This window comes from Glycine soja, chromosome 4, assembly GCF_004193775.1.
Source record: "Glycine soja cultivar W05 chromosome 4, ASM419377v2, whole genome shotgun sequence".
Taxonomy (NCBI): Eukaryota; Viridiplantae; Streptophyta; class Magnoliopsida; order Fabales; family Fabaceae; genus Glycine; species Glycine soja.
The window spans coordinates 2,728,910-2,752,106 of record NC_041005.1 but is presented as its reverse complement, the minus strand read 5'-3'; the positions used below and the strand labels follow the sequence as shown (position 1 = coordinate 2,752,106).

Sequence of the window (23,197 nt, the reverse complement as noted above, 5' to 3'; positions counted from 1 at the left end):
TATCAGCAAAAATAAACTTCAATATATATAACTAGAAGGTGTAAGGAATACCCCCAATACTAAAAAAATATATATGGATTATGTATGTAGCCCTTCCACCTGCACGACCCCTACAAATGGTTTTATAATAGGTTAAAAGCATAAATATGAAATAACTCCTAGACCAGCCAACTCCCCCGTAACACACAGCAATGTATGCTTGTAAAAGTTTCAGCACTACATAAAATTATATTAAAAGCTATGTAAAAGTTTCAGCACTACAATGCCACGTATATAGATATCTCAACCGTATAAGTATTTAACTGACATTTCTTTTTCCTTTTTATTCTTCTCTTCTTATTATATAATATTTTAGTCAAATTAGTTTATATAAATGAAATCTTATAATAATATATAAAAAATTATTAATTTTGTCTTATAAATAAGAAGGAAAAAAGTATATAAATAAGTAGACTAACTTATTTGTTTTTGTCTTTTATTTCTTTCTCTTTAGCATGTGTGTCTACAAAATTACTACTTCATATAATGTCGTAAGAGTTTCAATATGACCCTTGGCCTCACATTGAAAAATATTGAACTCCATAAGGGCATGTAAGAAGAAATATGAAAGGAGAGAAAGTTTGGGAGAGGACACAACAGCCGATAAACATGCATGGACGTTGAAAAAAAGGCTCTATACAAGAGCTATATATACAATACACTAGTATTCAACGATATACTCTTATTCTGTTAATCACTTATTTTCTATTGAATTTTAATTTTGCTTAAGAAAATGCAGAAATGCAAAAGTAGGAGACAACAAGAGTGGATCTCATGACAACTAAAGTTGAAGAGCAGTATATAAGATATTCTATTTTGCAAATTACTATGAAGAAAATAGTATAATAAAAAATTAAGTTTGAAGGACTAAAAAAAAACTTTATATATTTAAAGAAAAATACTTTCCTGTCCCACTTTCTTCCTATCAACTTATCAAGGTAGGATATTCTTTTTTCTTCAAGATATATATAAATAAAAGATAAAAATAATCATATACTGTATAATATTACAAGTAATATCAATTTTTGATATCAAAATAATGAAATGGAAAAACTGGAAACTCCTCAGTCCTCACGATTAAAGGGTCACATACGCCATCTTGAGTCGCTCACTGCTTGCCACGAGTCATTATTGAAAGCTTCCTTCACCTTTACAGATATTTTGATGTACTCGCACGTTTCTTTCCTATTCGTCTACCGACACAGCTTTTTTTTTTTCTTCAATTAATAGAAAGGATAAGCAATAATTGTTTTAGGGTCACAAACGGGATTATTGAACAAGAAACGGAAATAACGAATGAATATATATCTTTCAGGTTGTCAAGTGAATAAAAATAATTTAACTAGTCATTGACCTATGATCCGTTTTATACTAATCTACATTTCAAAGAAAAGAGAACTTATAAATGCAAAAAAAAAAAAAAAATTGAATTTTTTCAAAGAAACTTGCCATTCAAGATATACAGTATTTAACTATTTATATGAACTCTTTCTCGTGTCAATCTTTTTTTATAGAAGACTTATTTTTACATATTGGTTGGCCAGTATTTATATCATGTATTGATCGCAAATTTTGACTTTGACCTCTTGTCGTTTTCCGTCACTCTGATATTTATCAAATTGATGTTATATTACTTTGTTTTTCAGTTTAATTAGTAAAAAATTAAATAGAAATTATTTGTTTTTTGTTGTTGAATAAACAAAATAAAAGATCAATTAACATTTATGGATCACATGGCTAGCCATATTCTATGCAAAAAAAATTAAACCAAAACTGTTGTAAGTTGTAAAGTAAGTGTATATTTAGATTAAAGTTTATAAATTTAACCTTGTAAGGTGAGTTTGCAAAAAGCAACTCAAGTCATGTTTCAACCAAACTAAGTTTTCAAACAAAATTTTAATGGACAAATATACTTTCTAGAGTTGGAGCAACTCAAACAAATGTGAATTAATATAAAAAATATATTACTCTAATATTTTAAAGCAAGTTATTACTACGGTGTGTGGGAATAAATATTCAAAAACTTTTATATGCGTGTGTGGGAATATAAATCATTCATGTTATTTTCGCGGCCGTGTGGAATCGAATCCGGTATCATATCAACCCACTGTTTTAGCTAATTAGGATTCAGTTGCCTAGGTTTATCAAAGGAAGCCTCCACGTGCATTAATACATGATCATAGTCATAGGATGAAAACCAAACTAACTTCGAATTATTACCGTGGCGCAATATAATAAAAGGAAGAACAATCAATGTGTTATACTCTATACAGAGCTTTATTAAGTTGAAAATAAAAAAAGTTGAGGAATTTACGCATCCAAAATATGGAAGCTCTTTATATGCACAGTTATCTTGATAGTTGATACAATAACAACAGTACAATTACCTGTCACTTTAAAATTCCCGAATCTCATTCACCCTCTTCAGTTCACCTTTTTCTTTCCTCCCCGTTTGAATCTGCGTTGCCTTGTGTTCACTTCAGATCTGTACGAATCTACAAAATAAAAAAAATCGTCACCCTTTGCATTGAACCGTACGTTCCATCGTAGTCCGATCCGAAAGCGCCAGCAGAGAGAGAGAGAGAGAGCTCAAATTGTATATATGTATGAGTATATATTTATATGGATCCTATCATAATCCGAATTTGAATAAATTTTTTGTTCAAGAATCCAAAGAGAAGGGTGTGTTCAATAGATCATAGGGTGCCCAAAGCGCATCCAAAGGGCAAGGCCTATTAGCGTCCAACCGAACCCACGGTTTACCTTTCCCACTCCAATGCAAGAGACTAACAGGACCAGGGTGCAGATCTCTGCAAAGGCCACGAAAATTATCACCACCGAGGCCGTGCTGGTTCCACCTATGATCCACGGAAGCAATATTCCCAGCAAAGACAAGCAAAAACGGCGGCAGAGAACCCAAGTCATAGATTCTCATCCTCTTCTGCAGCTCCATCCACTCCTCGATTTTGGTGGTGTAATCCCCCTCCCGCCACCGCTCCAAATCGATGACCATAACCCCCGTGTTGAAGTAGCACGGCCTCCTATCCGCGAACGTGAGAGACAGCGAAGGGTTGGACCAGAACGTTGGGGTGAAGTACGAGGTGAAGTTGGCGTTGCAGTATTCGGGGGCTGCCAGGACCGTGTTTTCGCCTAGTAGTGTGGCTGCCAGCTTGGCAATGTCGTCGACGAGGATTAGGTCGGAGTCCAGGTACACCACGCGCCGCACGCAGAGGGGTAGGAGGCTGGGCAAGTAGGAGCGCGCGTAGTTTAAGGGGCAATCCAGTGCGGAGCGGATTGAGGTGGAGATGAGGCCCGAGACCTGGGAGTCGTCGAAGGTGTAGAGGTGGAAGTTGAGGTAAGGGAATGAGTGGGAGATCGCGGCGCGTAGGAGGGACGCGCTAGAGGAGCAGACGAAGTGGAAGAATGTGTTCTGCGGGCACGACGAGTGTTGGATGACCGAGAGGATCGCCGCCATGGATCCTCGGATGTATGTAGTGTCCAGCGTCATTGCCACGTGTACCGCTTCCTCCGAACATATGTAGCTGTCGCTGCTGTGGGTGAGGGAGGCGCATTCTGGGGAGTTGTAGAATTCGGGGGCTTCCTTGAATTGATGAATGATGGTGCTTGGTTTGGCGTAATTGGAAGAAGATGACGATGACAAAATGAGAAAGAATAAGACCAGTGCTCCTGCTTCTGCTTCTAATCTTCTTGACTTGAATTTCATACTTGTTTTTTAGACAAGAGAGAATATTGAAATGAGTTGGTGGTGGTGCCTTATAATTGGACAATATAAATGAGTGAGTTCAGTTCACATTTCTCGTCGATGCTTTTCTAGCTTCGGGTTATTGAGTGTAGAGTGACTTCCCCGCGTTACCACGTACCATGTTTGTCATAAAGTTTTATTCTTTATACTTTTTTATGTGATTATTCTTTATACTTTTGTATGAAAATTTTATTCTTTATGCTTTAACAATGTAACTTAACAATTTGAAATTTTATTTTATTCAATAGTTTAATTAACTATTATAATAACGATAATATTATTTTTTTATTAAATGATAAGAACGCGGTTTTATTAAGAAATGAATTAAACCGTGTGGCCTTCTATTAAAATTATTTATTTATTCTATTTACTAACAGTTTCTTTGGGGAAAAATTGTCACCTTCCGATAACTTAATTTTATCAAAGTCAATTAAAACTTAACTGATAGCTCACATTTTAATCATGAATTATTAGTTTGAAACATTTGTGTAAGTATTTTGCCCTCTCTTTTCAAAACAGTTATATCTTATTTTTTTCATTAAGAATATTCTTGAACCAAGAGTTAGAGATTAATTTCTTTCAAAACATAATTATGAAGTGTTTTTGCCTCATCAACATATTTAAGAACCTAAATATCTCTTGGCCATATTAAACTCTATTGATAAATTTGTTTAATAGTTGAACTTTGCCTGGTTTCACATTGTTGCAGTAAAAAAAAGACATTGTTATATATTTTACCTATGTTTTTTTAATGACATAAAGCTACAAATTTGAGTTTAATTAATTGATTTTTCCCTAAAAGTGCATCCTCTGTTAAATTGTATGAAGTTAAAATATAAACTTGACACCATTAATAAAACTAAACCTTGTTATGCATCAATTCTCTTGGTAGTTTTTTTTTCCTGTTGGTAGGTTTTTTGTGTAAACAATTAGCACAGTTGTAATTTTTTTTTTTTTGTTGAGTCATAAAGTCTATCATGTGATTTTTGCTGCTTAGCATGAGACATTTATCCTAATCATAAACTTAATAATATAAAAAATTCAATCAATTAACATTAAATGCTGCAATTATCATTTAACATTTTATTTGTAATTTTAATATTTAAACTAATTTAGTAAGTTTGGAACCAAAACTATATATATATATATTCAAATGTTATATATTCAACTACATGTTTAATTCTTATTTTAAAGAAGAGTTGCTTATTTTTTATCAATGCTTTGAAGAAAAAAAAATACATGTTTCTCTCTCTCAAAAAGAGAAAATACCAAATATTGTCTAAGTTAATTTAGATATATGTATTCAAATTAGTTTTTTGCTAATCTGTCATAAAATAGGTCATCCACGTTGAAATTAGGGGTTCACGACAACAGTCTTTGTGGCCTGACCCGAAATAATTGAAATGATATAATTTCACATGCTCGTCCACCATTAAGGTATATATAATTATTCCTGATGTTTAGTTATATTCTTTTTACATTTTACACATTATGCTAGCGATTCATTGCTTGTTCTTCCATAGTTCCTTATAATAAATTTTTCCGTAACATATGTAAGTAAATGTAGATATTAATTTGAGATAGGAAACACTAAAATTTATCACTAAATAAATAGATTACAGATTAGGAACGTCCTTAAGGAATTAAGAGAAGCCCTCTGCCCGTTCAAAATGGTAGAGACTACTTTATTCTAAAGTGACTGAGACAGACGACTAGTAAAGAGTGTCCGTGGTGGTGTTTCTTCGTATTCGCTGTGTTTCTTCGTCTCAGTAAACGTTGTTCTTACGGCTTTCTTTGTAAGCAACACACACTGAAACTGAATGTTGTTCATGGTTCGTGGTTAATTAGGCCATATTTTAATTTCCTTTTTGTTTTCATCTTACGATACAGTATATGTTGAACTATCACACCCTCACCCGAAAACTATATCCCAGCAACCAAATCTTCCATAGGCATTCATTTTCATAAGTCATAAAGGATTAAGTATTAATTAAGTAATTAAGATAAATTCACTAAAGAATGATTGAATTTAAGGCTTTTGTTAACTAACGGGTCCACTTGGAAAACCGGTCACGCTGATTCTACAAAATGTCAGACGTACAAATGCCCAACTTATTGGTCAATAATCATTTTCACTTTGATGTTCGGCTCATCTTATTCTAACATAATATTCATCAAATGTTATCACATTTTACACATGGAATGGTTCAGGCGTGTTGCACTTCCCAACCAGTTATGCAAGGAAAATATATAAGTAGTGATTTAATTAAGAGAAAAAAATATTAAACATAATGTTAATGAGTACTTTTTATAATACGTGTTAAAGAATTAAAAGCAAAATTTAATATACCAGAAAACAAGAAAATAGTAGCTAAATAATTAAAAACATTTAACCGTGTATTATTTAATAAGTGTCTCTAAAATACCCGTTAATAAAATTGAATTTCAAATAAAAATATTGAAAAGATTTTGTTTAGATTAGAATGAATGATATAACTTATCATGAAGATTTTATTTATCTTAATCTTTATGTCTTATGAGCAAGCTACTTAAAAAGCATGATACAGTAATCATTCTAACGAGAAAGAGACCAAATTAATTTTAACAAAGAACGAAAATGAAACAGCGAAGGCAAACAAAGTACGCAATTTTGTAACCAGAAAAATAAAAATAAAATAAAAGTACGCAATTTGGAGTAAGGGTTGCTTAAAAAATCCCAAACTAGCTAACTTCCTATCCACCTTTTTCAGAGAAATTTCAAGAATTCTATCCTCTTCCCAGTAGCTCGAAGTCGCGTCCTTAATAGCCAAATCGTTTTTTCTCACACAACCCTTCATGATGGTGGAATGAATTGAGAGAAAGGAAAAAGGAAAACATAAATCACTTATTTCAAAACCAATTTTAACCAAAACTAATTTCTTTTAAAATCAATTTCACTAACTAATTTTTAGAGTACTAAACGATTAGGTATAATTTAATATTTTTAATATATACAAGCTTTTTTAATCAACGTGATTTGTTCCAAATTATAAATATATGTAGATCAAACTTTTAATTTATTACAATATTAATTATTGTTTTTTATCAATATTTATAAGAATATTTTGTTTTTGTAAATACGCCCTCCTGGCCTTAGATGAAGACTTTAATACTGTCACGCCTTTTAGTTTTTTGGTAGACACTCTTGTCATGTACCATGTGGCATTCTCACCCTTAACGCAAGTGAATGTGCAGTACATCGTACAAGAGGTCCACGACCAAAAGATGATGGCCTCTTTTAGCATTACCCAGACAAACAAAACATAAACATGTGCTACACAAACAGAAAAAAATGGGTCTGTCCGCTGAGAATTCAGATCGTGAGATGTCCATCATAACAAATCATCTCACAATATAATTCGTATTTTACATTCAACAGTTTCTCTAGAAGCCTAGAACATTCATGAATAACTCACAATTCTCGGACCAAAACATAGAGTTAAATTTTAGTCAGAACAAAGGATTGCATTTGGATTAAGAAATTGAGAATAGGTTATATATTCTCAATGTAAAATAGTTTAAATGACCTAATCACAAATCATCGTATAACATAAATTTGTTGATATTTATAATAATTATCTTAAAAATTATGTTTATGGTTATTTTTTATTGGTTGAGAATACTAAAGTTTTTACACGAACAACATAAGCCATTGAGAACTTAGAAGTTTTAGATGATAAGAATAAGATAATATTTCTTACTTCAGATAACAAAATTTGACAAAATGACAGTATAACAAACAATAAAATCTAAGTAACAATAAATAAAATCTAAATAACAATCTAACATATAATAGTAACATTAAAATAACTGAGTGAGGGTATGTTTAGTCTTGTTACTTAATGTGGGTCCGTCTCTATCTGTTCCCACTAACAATTTTCTCACGTGTAACTTGTATTTCTATTTGTATAAAAAAGTAAAAAAGACATCTTCCCTCACCACAAAGCCATACAAAGTAAAACATGTTTGGACCTCATTATTAGTTGTTAGTTGAAATTCAATTAAAGCGTGCTCTGTAGAAGTGAATATGAGCGTCAATAGATAAGAAGCATTTTGCATACTTCGGTAGACTGAGAAAATAAAAAGATTGTGATAGAATCTTTCACTAATATACACTATATGTTATGTTTCTTGGAAAATAGTGTAGATTGGATATTATACTTCTGACGTGCAATTTTTTTATTAATTGTTAGGATGAATATTGACAAGTAGTTTTCATTGTAAAATTACCATTCAAGTGCTCTAATATTGTTTTTCACGAGTTTTTCTTAAATAGGAAATAAAAGAACAAGCTACAAGAAGTACTACGACATAATGCATATTCTCGAATATTAAGGGAGGCTTTGTCGAAAATGATCCAAATGAAGGAACTAGTGTGGGCTGTAACCAAGGTTAACGTTAGCTAGCCAATTAGCACAAATATTTGCTTCGCTGTACGTATGGATAACTAAGGTATTCCAATGTGGCAAGTGGGGAAGGTTTGAAATTTCTGTTAGAAGAGGTTGAAGTTAGGCACTGTTCGTTCTCCCTATGTGAACAAAGTTGACAAACAAGTTTGATGACGCCCAATAGGAGGACCCAAAACGTTACCCATGTAGCATTTAAAACACTAAGGTTGTAGGGGAAAGTATTAAAAATATATGTCTAAATATCTATAATGTGAAATTTGATAGTTTAGCTTTTTTGTTATATTTTAAATTTTAAAGATATTTTTAGATCAAGATAAAGACATTATTCTTATTAATTAGAATTAGGATATTGTCAGTTTGGTTTTAAGGTTGGGATAATATTATTATTTAAATTTCATCTTGCATTTTAGTTATATATATAAAGCTCATGAATAAAAGTTTAACAAGTTCTTCCGCATTATACATTCTTCTGTCAACAAAATTTGTAATGGTTCTACACCGTTAAAAAGTTTTCTATAATATTAGCAATTAGAACCAAAGTTTAACTTTATACATGTAGGGAGTAAAACTTAAAATGGAAACACCTAGAGTCAAAGTAAATAATTTAACTTTTATTTTATTTTTCAGAACGCCATCCTCTTCTAAACACCCTGGACTCATTTTATTTTATTTTTTTAATCGAAAACACCCTGGACTCTTAGAAATGAGCGAAGCAAATACAATAAATGAACAACGCTAACTAAATTATCTACGCCATGCCGAAATAAAACAAATGAAAAAAATATATAATTATGACACAAGATGATGCAAAAAATGACCTGCTTAATTGTGTGGGTGTATGTATAACTATATCATTTAACTAAAACTATCAGAAAAAATGCATCTAAAATGACCCTCCATGAATAACGCTAACTAAATTAGCTACGCCATGCCGGAATCTCTAATCTAACTCTCCCAGTTGGGTTTAGGCAAAATTTCAACGAGCAAAATTGAATGCTAGATAGCTATCTTTCATTGTGAAATTTATTATAGATTAATTTAGACAAATTCCAATTCAACAATTTAAAATTAATTCTACTCAACTTTAAAACAAACATATACCACAAAAATAGGATCCATTCAAACATTTCAGCTCCTGCAGGTTAATAAACTTGTTTCCCAGGTCCATAGATATACTGACTTTGGAACATGCTATTGAAATGAAAGATATTTATAACATCAGTAGTGACAACTGTACACAGCTAGAAAATCATCTCCAGATAAATAAATGTTAGGCTTAACCAAAATCATCACAGAAAAGTAGGCGGTACTGCAATAGATATACTGACTTTCAGACATGCTATTGAAATGACAGGTTACAATATATCAAAATGATGATAAGCAGATTCGCACTTGAGCAGAAAAGCAAGCAGATAGTAGAAACATAATGAGAAGGTAAAATAAAAAGACTTAAATATTTTTTGGTTAATCAAATTTTGGTCATTGTTGTTTTTATTTCCTAAATTTAAATTTATTTTTGTTAGTTTCTCAATTTCAAAATTCTTTTATGTCTCTCCTGACTGCTTTTTGACAGTTTGGATGCACAATTTGTGAAAGTTTTTCACTGCAGGAAGGACTAAAAAACAATAGTGATATAAATTTGAAGAGCTAAAAACATATTTAAGCAAAAAAGAACTTATACAGCTAACATGCCCACTTAACAGTCATACCAATCTGGAAAAAAGAAAACTTTTTATTTGTCAACAGATCCAAAGATTGTTGTACTAGTGAACTATAAACAGGCTAAAAATCTTATTACATCCAAACCAAACATTATATATAGATAGGCCACTAGTATCCGGGTACTTAGACTGATTGGATTGATGGATGGAGAAAAGATAGAATGGGATGAATTAAAATCGAATGGAGTCGAATAGAACATAAAGGAATAAAATTTTCTTTCCATTGTTTGCATATATTACTAAGATGGAATGGAACAAAATTCTCATTCCATTGTCTAGGTAAGGAAAATAGCAGAATAAAATTAATAAATTATTATTTTATTCCTATATTATATCCTTGTTTTAAAAAATATGAACTGCAATATATGACTATGCTGAAAAAGGATCTATGATTTAAAAAAAAAAAAAATCACTTCATTGTTAGAAAGAACAGCAGGGTTGCTTAAAACATCTAACAGTGCCATTCAAATTACATTGAACATCTAAAATTTTTGTGATTTCCCATAAATTTCAACCAATAATAGAAAATGTGTTCAAAGAGTGTGTTAGAAAGTGGATAGCTAGCATTTCTCATTGAAGCGTTGTCAAATCCCGGGTTATATTAAAGCCTCACTCTTTCCTTTGTTCCCACTAAAAGATAAAAAATAGTTCAATAAGTGACAGCAAGCAACAGTGAATTACATAGAACAAGAGGAAGGGGAGAAATACCTTGGGTGGTGCGGTGAATTGCATTGTGAACAAAAACTCCAAGTTGTGCGGCTGCTGCATTTGGTGTCATGAGAGATGTTGAGAGTTGAGACCGGCATTGAACGAGAGGAAATAGAGTAAGGATGGAAAAATAATTTAATAATTTTATAAAAGGTCGGATTTTTTGTTCCAACTCATTCCTCCCAATTTGGAAGGGAAGAAAAATGAGACAAAAAGTCATAAAACAATGGTATATGTTCCATCCCATTCCTTCTTATTCCATCCTCTTTTTATATATCCAAACAAGGGTATTTAATCCCATTCCTTTCCACCTCCTTTGACCAATCCAAGCATAGTCTTAGATTTCTATATACTTGTCATAGTAATGTAAAAAACAATCCCTTATCATAAAATAGAAAAATAGAGCACAAAAACAAGCTGAATAATGAAAGTAGACAAGTAGTATGCACCAAAATAATATTAGATATAACATTAGCAATAGCATGCCAACATGTAATTGCAAATATGAGAACACAAAAGGAAACCAAGGGCATAACTTCACTATTTCAGCTATCTTGTAGTTTCAAACTCAGTATAATAACTAAGAAATTAATATCTACGGACCGGTACCCAGATCCTTATTCCTAACAATGGGTGCATTGCTTTCATGCTTTATATCTTTTGCACATGGATACCATGGGAACCACAAAGCTATCACAAAGAAAAGAACTACAAGATTAATAAGAGAGTATTATCATATGAACAACATCCTTACTCCTTAGTTACAAAACAAAGAGCACATCAGAAGACCTATCAGAGCAGAAGTCAGATACTGCTAGAGATTGTATCCAACCTATTGCCATATAAAAGCAAGAACAACACACAAAACAACAAATAGAAGAAGCTTCTTCAAATAATAATCTTGTTGCCCTTGATGGGTGCGCAGAGGGAATCCATGAGCATGGACACCATGAAATGTATTGGCAAATCCATGAGGAAAACCAGCCCCTCCCCCATACATGGCAGCATCATGAAACCCATGCAACTGAAAGTTGAATAAGGATGGTATAAAACCACCAAAAGCTGCGGACAATGCAAAATTCCCAAATCTTGTTGTTGCCATCGGCGGTGGCGCAAATCCCCCCAAGCCACCCATAAATCCAAACCCATGTTGATGAAAATGATTTGTTTCAGGTGGAGGAGCAGTTTCAGGCCTCTGACCAGCCGGACGATGCGGGATGTTATCGCCCGGAATAGATTTTGATCTTGGATCAGTCGACGACTTTCCTCTCCCATACAAGGGAACCAGCTTCTCCTCCTCCACGAGGGCCTTGCACACCGGGCATTCTCGTGATTGTGAGTGAAAGTGAAGCCATTTGTAAAGACAGGGCCAGCAGAAAAGATGACCACACAAAGTAATTATCGGGTCTTGCGCTAATTCAAAGCAAATGTTGCATTCAAAATTGGCAGCATCATTGTTATTATTGTTGTTGAAGTAGGAAGGGCTTGGGGGTGATCTCCCTGTTGATTCCCCAAACCCACTTGCCATCTACAAAACCCAAACCATCAAATGCCTATACAAATTAATGAGTGATTCATAACATATATAACAGGCTTACACATGACAATCCTCGTACAGCACACTTAGGGATAAAAATAATCAATATTTTACATGTGGTATTCGTGAACCAAAAAGGCTATTGCGTCGTTTCATAACATACAAAACGCGTTTTCGATGACACGGCCTCAAGTAAACGACGAAGCCCAAATGTTGGACGGAATTGAAAGAAACAACTGTCAAATGCAGCAAAATCTCTAAAGAAAAATGATAAAGTTACGTTAAGCAGAGAGAATCAAACAAACAAGAATAGGTGAAGGTGACAAAATAGCCAGATATCGTTGTACAGGGGGAAAAAAAGAAAAAGAAAAAAACTAGATAATCATAACGTCTTTGTCACATAAAAATTCCGAATTTCTACAAAGAAGAAAAATCAGGGTTTACAGATTGGGGGCATTTACAGGAAAGAAGATGAAATAAAAAACGATAAAGGAAAGAAGAGGGGAATAGAGAATTACGAACCTGCAGATAGAGAGAAGAGTGGATCGGTTGAGGAAGTCAATAGTCAAAAGTGAAGAGAGGGAGGACGGGGTATCATATCGTGTATGTGTGACTTGCAATTGGGTTTATCTGCGGGCAGGGACAGAAAGGACGAAGCTTCTTCCGTTTTACTTTTTGGGCTGCAAATCAAGAATTCCGCGGAATTCTTCAATGGCTTTTTTCTTTTTTCACTTAGACCTCCTGTTCATATAGAAAAAAGTATCTTTGTAATTCAGAATTTGATCAAGGTAAATTCACAATAATAATAATGAATTATAAAAGGAAAAAACTTTTAAAAAGAAAAATAAACTATAGTAAAATATTTTATTTAGAAAAAAAGAAAGAAAGCAATTATGTACACATTGAAGAGTACAAAAAAGAAAATAAAATAGTTATCTAAAAAGAAAAGAAAAACTATAAGGAGGAAATGACGTGGTTTTTTCCAGTGACTTCATGACTAATAGAAAAGATTTTATTGGAATGTTGTCTTCACTTTGGTGAATTTTTCATTTTAAAAGAAAATGATATTTGACTGTGAGTTAAGTAGTAATAGATTTGAAAAAATTAAATTAGTTATACGGGGTCCTTAAACTTAAATAGTTTTTGAACCCACAAACTTTATTTCTCTCATTTCTTTAATCACCAATCCAACCATACAATTCTTATTTTTAGAGCACTCTCTTATTCCTTGTCGAGACGTTTGAACAAAAGGAAATGCAAATTTTTTCTCGTCATTGGTTTTGGAACAGCAGGTTAAGGTTTGACTCGGGTTTGAATTATGATCCATGTTCGCATTAAATTCCACCCCATTCCCTCATTCATTGGACAACGATGTCTAAAGATCGAATTATACAAGAACAAAAGAGGTCGTGATGCAAAAATACGTTTTGAAATTTAAATTAGAACAACTCTCTATGGCTCTCGTTTCCCACCTATCATATAATAATCCTTCTAGATGAAGAAAACAAAGAAAACTCGCAGAAACGCAATAACATTAGTCAAGGTCAAGCCTCAAGACCAAATAATAAATGATAGTAACAAACTTCATTGAAACCAAAAAGTCTCCGTGTACAAAGCCACTAAACAAATCCTAGTGGTGATTCAACTTTGGTGTTCCAAATTCCACTCCCTTATATTCATATTATTACCTCATAAAAATTCTCTTGTGGCAGCAAGAAATTTACAATTACATTAACTCAAACAAAAACGCCTAGTCCATATGATATCTTATTCTTACGTAATGGAGAGCATGAAATATTGGCTAATAGAGCACCCTGCCATGGTCTCTTTCCGGTGGAGTCCCACCCAATCATACGGCGGCACGTGGTGGTTCCTAATCTCCGCCACCAGCTTTTACGTCGCGGCCGCCGTAACCCTTCACCTACTCCTCAAATTTTTCCGTCGCCGCCGCGCCGTGCCGTTGGGTCCCATCCCCGCCCTCCACAGCCTCGCCATGTCGTTGATCTCCGCCGCCATATTCACCGGCATGTTCTTCTCCGCCGAAGCCGAAGCCCGCGACACGCGGTGGCTGTGGCGGCGCTCCCGAACCACCTCGTTTGAGTGGCTGCTCTGTTTCCCACTCGGCACTCGCCCTTCTGGTCGTGTCTTTTTCTGGTCCTACGTTTTCTACCTCTCACGCTTCCTCCACCTGCTTCGCACCTTCTTCGTCGTTTTGCGTCACCGAAGGTTGTCGTTTTTCAGGCTGTTCAACAACTCCGTCCTTTTAATCATGTCGTTTCTGTGGCTCGAGTTTTCGCAGTCGCTTCAGGTGCTGGCGATTCTTTTTTACACGGCGGTTTATTCCGTCGTTTACGCGTTTCGGTTCTGGACGGAAATCGGGTTGCCTACCAAAACGCCGTTAGCGTTGTCGTTCACCGCGAATTTTCAGATAGTGCTGTTGGGTTTTAACTTAATGTGCCACGTTGGAGTGCTCTCGTTGCATTACTTGAGAGGAGGGTGTAATGGAATCGGGGCTTGGGTTTTTAACTCCGTGTTGAACGCTGCTTTTCTCGTTCAGTTCTTGAAGTCCTATGTGAAAACGCATTGTCATAGCCAAAGTATTGTTGCTTGCTCTTCTTCCAAACGCGAGGTGTCCATGCATGCAAGCAAGACATAATAGCAACTTAATCTAGCGCCAGAGTTATTGAGGTTTTTGGTATTTGAGGACTGTAAGCTTCATCTGTTTAACCCTTTTTTTTTATGCCTATTATATTATATATGTCCTCCTTTAGTTTTATTAGGTTCCTTAATCTTTGTGTACGTCAAATGTAATGACTGTCTATGGATGGATGGATACAGAACTTGTAAAGCTTTCATTGACAACTTCAAAATTGAAATTGTGCAGTTAAAAAAATAAACTCCAACATGAATTTCGTTGTAGTTCCTTAAACTTTTTTAAGAACTTTCATGGTACTGCAATTCAAGGAGGTAAGAGAAAGAGATTGTCCCTTTCTTCTCATTAGACAGAAATACAGGTGAAGCATGTGGGGATGATGGATCTTCTCATGTTCGATTTTTTTTTTCCGAGTGTAATTAAGATTTTGAGGTATTATTTCAATTTTAATCTTGTAGATTGACTAGAAAATTAATCTTCTGTCCTCTAGACTTAGTCATATTTAAAAGTTATTATCTTTCTTCAAAAGTATATGCTGTAGAATAATCAAACTCGGATCTTTTTCATAAGCTTGATGTATATTATTAACAAATCGATCAATTTTTATACGGTGATGTTATATGGTATATAGTTCTTATGCACAATACGACATCCACGCGTTAATGTTTTATTTGATAGGTGTCAAATTAGAAAAATATAAAAAACAAGATGTTTGACGGTCTTGCCTTATATACTCAGTGAATAAATTAAAATAGTTCTCAGCTAATGTAAATTTATAACGGTTAACAGTACTGTTTTTTTAGGTGAAATTAATATTATATCTATTTTATTTTAGTAAAGGGTTACTAACTTACTTTGATCCTAATTCCTAACTAATAGGAAAAGAAAGGTAACTAGGTAGCCAACCTCTGCTCTCAGTTGAGAACTGTCTTTAGTCGCAGTGTGGTATATAAAAATCATTAAATTTAAATTTATGCGATCGGTACAAAACCATATTGCACTACTACTAAGTTATTATGAATTCACGAGTTCATGTATTATTTGAAAAATATTAAATCAAAAATAAAAATGCGAATTATGATTAAAATCAAAAGCAGCTAAGTATATTTATATGCGCGTAGTCATTGTGCAACACAAATTGGTACTATTAACATTTTTCAATTTAAATATATAATTAGCAACAAGTGATTCACGGGGTGAATACTTTCTACACAAAACCTACAAAAATCAATTACATACCAATCAATCATTATATAAATATTAAATTACAAATAATAAGAATATAAAAATATCTATGTCCTTTATAATTGGACAAAAGGACTTGCGAAATGTGGTGTGGATGGAAATGTCGGTTATCTATCAGTTATACAAAACTGAAAATACTGCGTCCTAACTATATATTTAAACGAATTAAAATAAATAAACCTTTTATATTTAAACGTTATTTTTATTTGAAATATTTAGATTTGACTTTTTCTCGAATCTATGGTTCTGGAAACAGATTGTCATAGGTTAATAAACAACTCAATTAAGAGGCTGCTAAACCCAAACATTTTTATAAAAGGCCGCCATCAGTTCACGAAATGGTCAACATCGTAAGTTCCAACCTTTAATTTCAACTAAATTAATTTCACGTATGTACATACGCATACATCACATTAAATTCAAGTAAAGATAACATATACAAATCAAAATATTGCCAATGCATACTTATAATCATTTATGAAATAGAACGAGACACGTCATTACGAATATCATCAGCCCTCTAGAACGAGATGCTTTCAGTGACTCATCCAAAATGGTCACACACTCGCACTTTTATTTCTTGTTCACGTCCCTCGTCATTTTTGTTATTTTTTTCCTATGAAAATCATGTTATCTTAATCTATCTTATTAATAAGGAAATATCTTTTTTATGTCTATAAATTTTAGACAATTTTATCTTTTATCAGTTTTTAAACTCCTACCACTCTCTCTTAATAATTATTCATTATTCTCATTTGTTATAAGTTTTTTTTTTTTTATATACTTCTAAATCCTTTTTTCTTTCTATTTTTTTATTTTTGTTTAAAATACGTAAAGAGACACCAATGTCTCTCTCCCTCTAGTCTATAACTATTAATCTATAATTAAAATAATGAGAATTATTTTATTTAGTATTCATATTTGATTAGATAATTTTATCCTTAAATCACTTCTTAAATTTTAAAATTTTATTCTAACTTAAATTAAATTTTCATTACATTTATATTATTAAATTTTTTTATTCTGCCATTGTTTTTTAACTTCTATTGTTTTATTATTTAAAAATTTAGAGTCACCTATCTTCCCCTAGTATATATAAATCAAATCTCCAGCCTAAACTCCACAATTCACATCAGCGGAGGCATCACCACTATTAGCAACAATTCTGTCGAATCATTCCGGTGTTTTCCGTAGTTGTGGCTGTTCTACTCTTTTTCTTCGCTCTCCTTTCATATCTAGCTCCTTCTCCCGTTGAAAACAAACGATTCCATTGTATACTCCAACACACTTTGGCTCTCTATGTTTGCCATTGCTGGGTTTGTTTAAATCCCTAAAAGGAAAATATTTGGAAGACTTATGTGAGTACTTATAACTGAAACCTTGAAGTCACATTGTTTTAGAAGACTTATGTGAGTAATGCTCAAGTCGCTCTCTTCATAAGAAAGATGAAGCAAAAACAAAGAACTTAACAGTCAACAGTACCTTTGTACTGTCGTTGTCATGCCAACACTTTGGCAGTGTGGAACGGTTAGAAATGAAAACGCGTTATGCACATCAGCACATGGCAAAACATGTTAGTCGAAAAGCAGTGATTTTGAGCTAGTTGTCATCCGTGTATTCGTTAGAGAGAATCTTGGGTATATATATTATTTTATTTTTTGCTGAATTCGGGTGTTTATATAGTGACTATGGCTATTAACTCCTCTGCGAACGAAAGTTTAATGTTGGTTTTGACTTTTGATAATTCGGTGACATTATTTATTTTTTATGTCAAAATTAATGTGAAAAGAAAAATACTTCAAGATCAAATCTAATACCAATGTATTTAAAGAATTTGAATTCAGTCCAGTTAGATTAAACTGCAACAGTCACCTCTACATTCCATTTGAAATTACCTTTTTATTTCTAAATTCGATGGAAGCCAACCAATTAAATTTAACTCAATTTGGGTTCCAAGGGTCGCACATAAAATTCTCCACGTTCAAGAGTGGATAGATCCTCTTATTAGTTCTATATTACTAAATGCCATGCAAACTAATCAACTAAATAAGGATTTCATGTTTCTAACCAAGTGTCAACTGGAGGGCCTGAGTTCTAGCGCCGTACCAGAGCAATTCTTCATTTCTTCTATTTATTGCATGATTATAGCCATATATGATTATTTCACCAAAATTTAATAAATCTCACGTGTCATTTATATGATTGTCACAAGTAAACAAATTCACTATTTAATTTAGTTTATGAACTTAGTAATTTATTTTTTATTATTTTAATTTCTAAACTTAATTATTTAATGACATTTTAGTCTCTAAACTAAATACATGTTATCATTTTGTCCTAAAAACATATTTAAATTTTTAATTAAATCTCATATTACATTAAATTAGTAACATAAACATTAATGTAATATTATAAATATGAGTTATTACACCAAAATAAGAAATGTTAAATCTAGAATATTACTAACAAAATTTTTAAAGGTTGCAAAACCATAGGTCACATGCAAAAAGTATTACTTCTGTGAATATATTTACGGTATAAATACTTAAAAAATATTAAAATAATTTCAATATTAGTTTATTATTATTTTAATTAATCATATTTGTAAATATTATACTTAGCATATGTGTCAAATATTTATCGATTTTGTGAATGATTAATTTTTTTCGATATTATTTTTAGTAAAATTTTTCATCACAATCATTTTTTTATTCATGATACTCAATATAATCTTGACATGTCAAGGATTATTTCGTTCACTTTCTCTTAATGATGTAATATAATACAGCTATTTAAAAGAATTGATTTTTATTCTCTTTCGTTCACTTTCTGTTAAGATCATACATTATTATTTTTAAACAATAAAAGATCATCGTATAAAATATATCTATCATATAATTATTTATTAATTTTCGGGTAGCAAACCAAGACTCCCCATTTCCATCACAAAATATGATACTATCCTCTGCCTGAGTTTTTTATTTAATTTTTTAACCGTAAAGTAGGTGTAAAAATAATCTTAAAAAAATAAGGGCAGTGAAAAGAAAAAATTTCCCTTTACCAAATCAAACTTATGTATTACGAAATACAAGGACAATGAAATTCTAGCAATAGATCTGAATTTAATGTTTGTGTTCAAAGCTATGTCTGAATTTAATGTTTTATTCTATATGGTTCACATATTTGGGGCCATTCAAAGCCTTATAGTGGTAGTGGTGCAGCATTTGCACGTGCCATCACAAGAAGATCCACAATCTTTAACTGCTCCCGCAATGATAGGGGCCCAATTACCGAATTGTAAGTTGTAAATAAGGATTAAAAAACAAGTAATTGGTTGATAATGGGACGTGATTTAAGAAATACAAAGAAAACTAATAAAGTTAAGAAGAATAAAAATAAGTGATTGATAATAAAATGTAATTTAAGAAAGATAAGGAGTACAACAATCCTATACCGTACGGATTTAATTCTATATCCTATATTTCATATCATTCATTAATTAAGTATATAATCTAATCTATATAATTTATTTTTGAACTGAAAATCTATATAAATTTGAAATATATATTAATATAAGTTTTAATAAGGAAACCGTATAAAAATATTTACATAAAAGTGCAAGAAAATTAAATTCAATATATAATCTTCTAAATAATGTAGTAAAAATTTGTGTAACTAGATTGAATTTAGGGTTTAACATACCTAATCTAAGAGTATTCAAGTGAGACCATCATAATTTGTCTTTTCTCTTAGAGATTCTTATGGACATGACTTTCTCCTCAATTGTGTAACGGTCAGTCAGGTTATAATGACTTTTAGGCGATTATTAATCTCCAGAGGGGATTATAAGAATAGTTTAGCGTTACTAATAATGAATTGGTTGAGAAACCGACAAAGATTAAATTATGTGAGAAAAGTCTTTGAATAGACCGGTAGGCTTGGACAAAAAAGTCAAATGTCCTAATCTGATATAATTCTTGGTCTAATTCAATCCGTTTTAAGTCACTTTAATGGATTAGACTTTTAAAACTCATCCACATCTTATTTTAGTTTAAAGATCCAAAATTCATTTTTTGATATATGGGTCTTAAGTGGACATTTGAATTCAAACCAACCAAGAACAATATCTAACCTTATCCTTGTTTCTTCAAAATTACTTCTGCAACTCTCTTTATCTGATTCTTCAATAATCATGTGTTTCTTATACGGTAGTATTCATCTTTGGGATCATTGATCATTCATTTGCTTAGAAAGCATTTCTGTAGAAACCGATTTGATTTTCCACTAATAACTCCCCAATTGTTGCCACTAATTATTGGTATCTCTTATTTATTTTCTTTATTTTTGATTTTAGTGAAAGATGTTTATTTATAGATAACGCATGTTGTGGGATTTTGGGTTTTGAGTTCCATGCTTTTTCCAACACTTTTGCTCCGATTTGGTTATAATCAGAACAATTTCTGCTAACAGACTTGTATAGATGAACAATTTAGAAGGAATATTGCTGCTTTATGTTTAAATATTTTTTTTTATAGAATTTTTTTACTCTGAATTTTTTGTTGTCAGACTTAGGTTTGTGGAACTTCAATTTTTTTTTGCTGGTTGTGTGTTTTGAGTGCTTTGTTGTAGGGATAAGTGATAGAAATTGCATAAAATGTGTTTCTTTGGATTTGTTATTTCTGTTTTTGATCTAGTGGAATTGAAACGAGTCTTGGTTCAATATATGTAGTTAGGGGTAAGAGTTAGTATTTATGAATATTCATTATGAATTTTTAGATTTATATTCATAATTTTTTAAAAAAATTCTTACAACATTTAGATGGATGCAGCTTATATATATAATCAAATCTATATCCAATTAAATTGATTAGATGTTAAATCTAAATTATTTTTTTAAATATGAATATAAATATTTAAGATTCAATCCATCGTATCTGTTAGGCTACATAAAAAAAAAAAAAAAAACATCATCATTCTTATAAATTCTATTCAATTGGCAAACTCACACCCCGCCCATGACTTCACCTTCTTGTCACCCTTTCAACTTCATCTTATTCCAAATCCCAGAGTAAAAAATATCAAATCATGCATAGAGTTATAGCAGAAACTTCTCTATTCCTCCTCCTCCTGTTTTCATTAGGTAATGTTTGGTGTAGAAAAACCTCATTTCACATTCAATAATATTATTCTTAGTTACTTCAATATTGAGCCTTTTTATTTTATTTTATTTGCAGGTAACCTAGCTTCAGCCACAATGTTCACCATCGAAAACCGTTGCAGCTACACGGTCTGGCCCGGAACCATCGCCGGCAATGGCGCCGCCGTTCTCGGCGACGGCGGGTTTCCCCTACCGACGGGAACGTCCGTCCGACTCGCAGCTCCGGCGGGCTGGTCGGGGCGGTTCTGGGGCCGAACCGGCTGCAACTTCGACGACGCCGGAATCGGAAAATGCCTTACCGGAGACTGCGCCGGCGGGATGAAGTGCACCGGGGGAGGCGTGCCGCCGGTGACGCTGGCGGAGTTCACGATCGGAACCGGGTCCGCCCAGGACTTCTACGACGTGAGTTTGGTGGACGGTTACAACGTGGCGATGGGGGTGAGGGCAACCGGAGGAACCGGTAACTGCCAGTACGCGGGGTGCGTTACGGACTTGAACGGTAAGTGCCCCACCGAGTTGCAGGTTACGGCGGAGGGAGGGTCGATTGTGGCGTGCAAGAGCGCGTGCGCGGCGTTCAACGCGGCGGAGTTTTGCTGCACCGGTGAGTACTCGACGCCGCAGACTTGCAAGCCGACGCAATACTCGGAGATATTCAAGAGTGCATGTCCCTCGGCGTATAGTTACGCTTACGATGATGCTACCAGCACTTGCACGTGCTCTGCCTCCGATTACGTTATCACTTTTTGTCCTAACTAAGTCTAACCTAGTCATCACATTATCATTCTCATCATTATTTTTATTGTTATTATTTCTTCCGTTGATCCAACCTAATACTAGTAGTATGCAATTTAAGCTGATCAATGTTTTCAGGACATTACTTAAAGAATTAATGTATAACTTTTTGGTTAAATATTAGTACATTGGAAAATACTGAAAAAATGCACTGTTACACTTTCTAATATTAAAAATCACCGTCAACGACAACGTAGTTTAGGCGTTTTGGCGAAATTAAGGAATTATCATTGTTAGTTTTTAGGTGTTGATTTGCCCCCGCTCATAGTGATTAGTGAGTGGTGGATTTAAACTTTATTTGGCAATTTATGGCTTCGCTCATTTATGAAATCATGGGGGGACTTATCTTATATATCTTGTATATAGTGGCTTGTTGAGACAAGGAAATTTGTCAAAAGGAAGCGTAGTTAGTTGCATTTCTGGTGTCAGTCTGTGAGAACTGAGAAGGTGAGAAACTGGAAAACTTTTTTCGGTCTTACACAACTACGAGTGGGCATCATGAAATCATAGGTTAATCAGATTAGTCTGACAATTCGAACATGGTTTTAGTTGATTAATTTTATTTTATTTTAAATTCAATTTCAATTTTTTTTTTGTGTGTGTGTGCTAGAGATCTCATATATTTGATGAAATATGAGAGATCCATATATTGAAGTTTAAATTTATAGATCTCTCATAGATTTATGTTCTTATTTCTATTCATTTTTAGTTTCTTTTATCTAGTATTATAAAATTTCATGCATCAAATATTTTTTTTTTGGTAAATCATTGAATCTTGTGTATGATTATTTTTTATTATAATTTTTGCAAGTTTAAATTAAATTAAAAAGTCACGTGAACATAAAAAAGAGAATGAGAAAAATTCCTACTTGTTAAGAGAAAAAAGAAAATATAGATAATGATTTTTTTTAAAAAAGGAATAGATAATGCATTAATTGAAAGAACAAAATAAGATAAGAATCACTTTCTTCAAATACTAGATTGGCATAGACATTAAACTCTAATAGTAAAGACAGGATAAATTATACAATATCAAATTAAAAAATAATAATAATGAATGTTAGATGCTGAGATTAGATGCGTAAGAAGTGGAGCAAGATAAATCATGCATACTCATGACAGTCTCAATTAAT

The 23,197-nt window shown here is 32.8% G+C and overlaps 4 protein-coding genes across 5 annotated transcripts; 2 read left to right on the top strand and 2 right to left on the bottom strand.

The window, feature by feature from the left end:
* Positions 1-2,230: 2,230 nt before the first annotated feature.
* LOC114408664 (probable galacturonosyltransferase-like 1) lies at positions 2,231-3,910 on the bottom strand. Of its 2 annotated transcripts, XM_028371793.1 has the most exons (2): positions 2,803-3,910; positions 2,231-2,534 (listed from the first exon to the last, which is right to left on the bottom strand). In XM_028371793.1, the coding sequence occupies exons 1-2, from the start codon at positions 3,761-3,763 to the stop codon at positions 2,464-2,466; spliced, it is 1,032 nt and encodes a 343-aa protein (XP_028227594.1). In that variant the 5' UTR covers positions 3,764-3,910; the 3' UTR covers positions 2,231-2,463. The 2 variants fall into 2 exon arrangements, with proteins under 2 accessions (XP_028227594.1, XP_028227593.1); XM_028371792.1 differs by having other exon boundaries at positions 2,231-3,907.
* A 7,213-nt stretch (positions 3,911-11,123) lies between these two features.
* LOC114408663 (E3 ubiquitin-protein ligase RNF5-like) lies at positions 11,124-12,956 on the bottom strand. Its single transcript, XM_028371791.1, has 2 exons — positions 12,739-12,956; positions 11,124-12,207 (listed from the first exon to the last, which is right to left on the bottom strand). The coding sequence occupies exon 2, from the start codon at positions 12,205-12,207 to the stop codon at positions 11,512-11,514; it is 696 nt and encodes a 231-aa protein (XP_028227592.1). The 5' UTR covers positions 12,739-12,956; the 3' UTR covers positions 11,124-11,511.
* An 866-nt stretch (positions 12,957-13,822) lies between these two features.
* LOC114408662 (elongation of fatty acids protein 3-like) lies at positions 13,823-15,135 on the top strand. Its single transcript, XM_028371790.1, has one exon. It carries the CDS (start codon positions 13,976-13,978, stop codon positions 14,870-14,872), a length of 897 nt encoding a protein of 298 aa, XP_028227591.1. The 5' UTR covers positions 13,823-13,975; the 3' UTR covers positions 14,873-15,135.
* A 5,951-nt stretch (positions 15,136-21,086) lies between these two features.
* On the top strand, positions 21,087-22,182 carry LOC114408060 (pathogenesis-related protein 5-like). The gene is made up of 2 exons (XM_028371187.1): positions 21,087-21,254; positions 21,349-22,182. The coding sequence occupies exons 1-2, from the start codon at positions 21,200-21,202 to the stop codon at positions 22,026-22,028; spliced, it is 735 nt and encodes a 244-aa protein (XP_028226988.1). The 5' UTR covers positions 21,087-21,199; the 3' UTR covers positions 22,029-22,182.
* Positions 22,183-23,197: the final 1,015 nt, after the last annotated feature.